The sequence below is a fragment of the Humulus lupulus genome, chromosome 5 (genome assembly GCF_963169125.1).
Source record: "Humulus lupulus chromosome 5, drHumLupu1.1, whole genome shotgun sequence".
In the NCBI taxonomy this organism is placed as follows: Eukaryota; Viridiplantae; Streptophyta; class Magnoliopsida; order Rosales; family Cannabaceae; genus Humulus; species Humulus lupulus.
This window is the reverse complement of record NC_084797.1, coordinates 77,439,644-77,443,738: the sequence shown is the minus strand read 5'-3', so window position 1 is coordinate 77,443,738 and position 4,095 is coordinate 77,439,644. Positions and strand designations below refer to the sequence as shown.

Genomic DNA, 4,095 nt, shown 5'->3' with positions numbered 1-4,095 from the left:
AATTTCATTGGGTACCTATTTAATAAAAATGTTTAAATTTTTTTTATTTTTAATAAATTAAATCAAAATAATAATAAAAAAAAGAATTATACTATTAAAAAATATATTTTTTATATAAATTATCTTATTATATATTTATATAAAAAAATTATAATAAAATTACAATGTAAACGGAACAGGTTCGGGATAGAGGTCATGCCTCCCGCCTCAGTCCCACTAGGGGCGGGTCCCCACGAGGACCCTATCCCGCAAGTTAAATTGACATCTCTAATTTTTTCGCACTATGTATTTTGTTTAATTAATTGTTTTGAGCTTATATTTTGATAAATTATATTTTAGTCTTTATATTTTTAAAAATATTTTAAATAGACTCCTAAATTTAATTTTGATAAAAGTTTTTTAAACTAAAATCACAAATAATTCATCAAACTAACAACTAATGACAAAAATATAATTATTATTTCTAAAAATTAAATTGTTATATTCAATTTTTTGTTTATAAAAAATTAAGTGGAAGATGAAACAAAATATAAAATACAACAACATATAAAAGATCGTAAGCCTTAAAAGACCATGTTAGTAATAATGTATTTGAGAGAAATAATTAACAATTATCTCTTAAAGGTGTAATACGTTGGTGCGGCCCTTTAGACTTAACGTATTGATTGTTTATTTCCTTGGAATACCCGGGACCACCAACTTTCCCCAAACTCCTCTTTCTCTCTGTAATGGTCTTCCTATATAAGTGGCGAGTTTCCAACTTGTATAACCCAACTTGTCTTAACTAAGTTCGCAAATTGTCTTCCAAATTTTCTGGTTTCTTCTTCTTCTAACATTATAATTATCACTCGTGATTTACCTTCAACAAGTGTAGATATTAGTCATAAAAAGTAGATTTGTTGTTTCTGATTTCCTTGCAATCTTCTTCGTTTTGGGAATGACAAAGATACATCCGAGCTCTGCCACCGCCGCCATCACCGGTTCCCCAGCCCCGTCGTTGGTCTCAGAATCGCCAAATGCGGCGGTCGTCTTAACGGTGTGGACAAAATCCCTTCTCTTCAATTGTAATGGTTTTACGGTATATGACTGCAAGGGCAATATTGTCTATCGGGTTGATAATTACGTCGCCGGTAACAAGGGTGAGATTGTCCTCATGGACGCCGCCGGCAAGTCTCTTCTCTCCATTCGACGCAAGGTAATTGCTCATAGGTTTTTTCTTTTTTAAATTTCTTTTATTATCTATGTATGGCCACATAGCTTTTTATTTTATTTTTTATTTTGTTATTTATTTTACATTATTATGTATTTAGTAATGATTTCACACTAACTAAAAATTCGATTTGATTTATTGTTACAGAGGTTGAGTCTGGGCGATAATTGGACGGTTTTCGACGGAGACACGACGGTGAATCCGCGATTCAGCGTAAAAAAGCAGGCGAACATCCTAAACACGAGGTGTTTGGCGCGCGTGATGAGTCCCGGCAGAGGCGGCAGTGGATCTCCCAAGAGCAGTAGCCCGTCGTCAACATTGTACGAGATTGAGGGATCGTATCCACAACGGTGCTGCGTCGTGTACGACCACAAGAGACAGAAAGTGGCGGAGATAAGACGGAAGGAGGCGGCGATCGGCGGAGTTTCTTTGGGAGGGGACGTCTTCCGCCTTGTGGTGGAGCCTCAGTTCGATACGTCCGTCGCCATGTCCCTTGTTATCCTGCTCGATCAGATGTTTGGTCGGTCATCTTCTTTTAGGCGTTGATTTCAAGGGTCGATCTTTTCAAGGGTCGATCTTGATCTCCATTACACAGAGTTTTAGTTTGACACGAGAAAATTAGTACACTGATCTTCCGATTTGACTACCTTTACCCTCAGGTAGCCATTATTAGGGGATGCAGAAAAAGCTGCGACTTATTAGTTTTCTCACGTTTTTTCCAACCGCAAATTGGGTTGTATATACAAAAAACTAAAAATTCAAAAAAAGAAAAAGAATACATAACAGGTTTGGGTATACTGATCATCTGGACTGTACCGGTGTGTGGGGATGACTTCCCACTTTTTTTTTTTCCCCTTTTAACATTCGATGTATGTCGATCCAGATTTTGTTGAATGAAATTAGCTACTCTATTTACCAACGTTTTTTCCGATATCTAGTCTAAAATTGGTGAGCTCAAATCAATACAGATTTTATCAACTAATTCATGTCCAACAAGAAAGAAACATATTATTTCAAATTTGTTACTTCCACTTCAATTTTTTTTATTTATAATTTTAAATAATGTTGCATTATTATTATTTTAATGAAAATTAGACAACTTATTAACGAATATATACCAAATGATGTATGAATTAACAACACAAAGTAGAAAAAAAAACTACACAAATGTCACGCGGTGATGACCGCAGAAAAAGAACGCGCATAAGTACTTTGCAAGTGATGTAATTTCTTTTCGTCTCAACTCACTTTATTTGAAAGAACTTTTTTTTTCATGAATGCTAAGTCACAAATAAATATAACGATTAAACATGTTTTTTGGCCATGATATTTTAGAAGAATAATGACTTGAAACACATTCATTTTATACAATATTTTATTTTATTTTAAAATTGATTATACATGTAGAACTTCATAATCATCCGCAATTCTCAATCTGACACAACTACCAACGAAGAACTTCACTTTGGAAACTAGAGGTATTCGTGGTGCGGGTAGTGTAATTTTTCTCTAATTTTTTGGACCGCACCACATATGCGGTTTGAACAATTTTCCAAACCGCAATCTGCACCGCAAAAGTGTTGTGTGGTGCAGTGCGGTGTGGGTGGTTTATGCCTATCACCAAATAATTTAGCGATTAAATATTACAATTAAGAAAAATTCATAATAAATCTCATAACCATAGAGTGTTTAACAAAATAATTAAATGTATAACAAGCTAATAAAATTTAAGCAAAACAATAAAAATATAACAAACTAATAACAAAGAAAAAATGTAATATAAAAGTAAATATTGTTTTAATTAAGGAGGAATATCTTTAGATTGAAGTAGAATATGTGTTAGCATTCTACGAAATATTATATTTTTTTCTAGATATTGTGTATATTATATTATACTATATAAATATTTATGCATTAACTTTAAATGTAGTAAAATTGAAAAAAATAATATAAAAAAGTTAATATATATAATGATACGGTGTGGTGTGGTTTGAACCGCATTTATAAAATTTAAAACCGCAAACCGCACCGCACCGCACGGTTTGACAAAAATAAAAATCACAATCGCACCGCGAAAAGTTCTAAACCGCAAATTGCGATGAGGTGTGGTGCGGTGTAGACCGTTTGTGCGGTGTGGGCGGTTTTATGAACACCCTTATTGGAAACAAATATCACCATTTTTTAGGAAAAATACTTGCATATTTACATATTTATATTTTTACAAAAGTAAGAAGTACTCACTGCTGACCAAAAGACTCAATATTTATTTTACACACTTAAAATACATGAAATAATATAATATAATATGTATTTTAAACTATATATAAAATAGTATCATCCCATGTTCATAAATTTGAACCATTTTAAATAGATGCAAGGAAACATTTTAAGTATGCAAAACAAATACATGTTTATTAATTATTATATAAAAAAGCAAGTAAAAGTTTGTTTGCCTATTAATATTTGATTTAGAGATCTTTTCGTATGGCTCCAAACATAAGCATCAATTAGCCTTTCCCATTTATATGATCCCTCAATTATGTTTATTTTTGTATGTTAGTTCTTGTTTTTAACCAAACCAGGAATATACATGGGGAACTCATAATTTATTTATACTAGATTCAAGTTAAGTGAAATGTATGTTTGCTTAATTTATTTATAAAATTTATTAATTATATTTATTAAATTTGTATCATTGTCACATAAATTTTACATAAATTTTAAATAAGTAAACAATATTATATATATAAAATGATATAAACATATTAAATAAAAAATCAAATTAAAATATTGTTTATAATTTTTTTAAAATATATATAATATGATACTACTTTTTAAACATAAATAATAAATTTTTTAATAAAAATTAAGATTATGTATTATAT

General features: G+C 30.9%; 1 protein-coding gene across 1 annotated transcript; it reads left to right on the top strand.

Annotated features, from left to right (window-relative positions):
- The first annotated feature begins 765 nt into the window (after window positions 1–765).
- On the top strand, window positions 766–2,129 carry LOC133777467 (protein LURP-one-related 8). The gene is made up of 2 exons (XM_062217089.1): window positions 766–1,195; window positions 1,358–2,129. The coding sequence occupies exons 1-2, from the start codon at window positions 938–940 to the stop codon at window positions 1,754–1,756; spliced, it is 657 nt and encodes a 218-aa protein (XP_062073073.1). The 5' UTR covers window positions 766–937; the 3' UTR covers window positions 1,757–2,129.
- The last annotated feature ends 1,966 nt before the right edge of the window (window positions 2,130–4,095 follow it).

Excerpts from the sequence above, each read along its gene's own strand:
- LOC133777467 (XM_062217089.1), top strand. The coding sequence starts at position 938 with ATGACAAAGATACATCCGAGCTCTGCCACCGCCGCCATCACCGGTTCC. Across the intron at positions 1,196-1,357 it reads TTCTCTCCATTCGACGCAAG|AGGTTGAGTCTGGGCGATAA; the intron begins GTAATTGCTCAT and ends TTATTGTTACAG.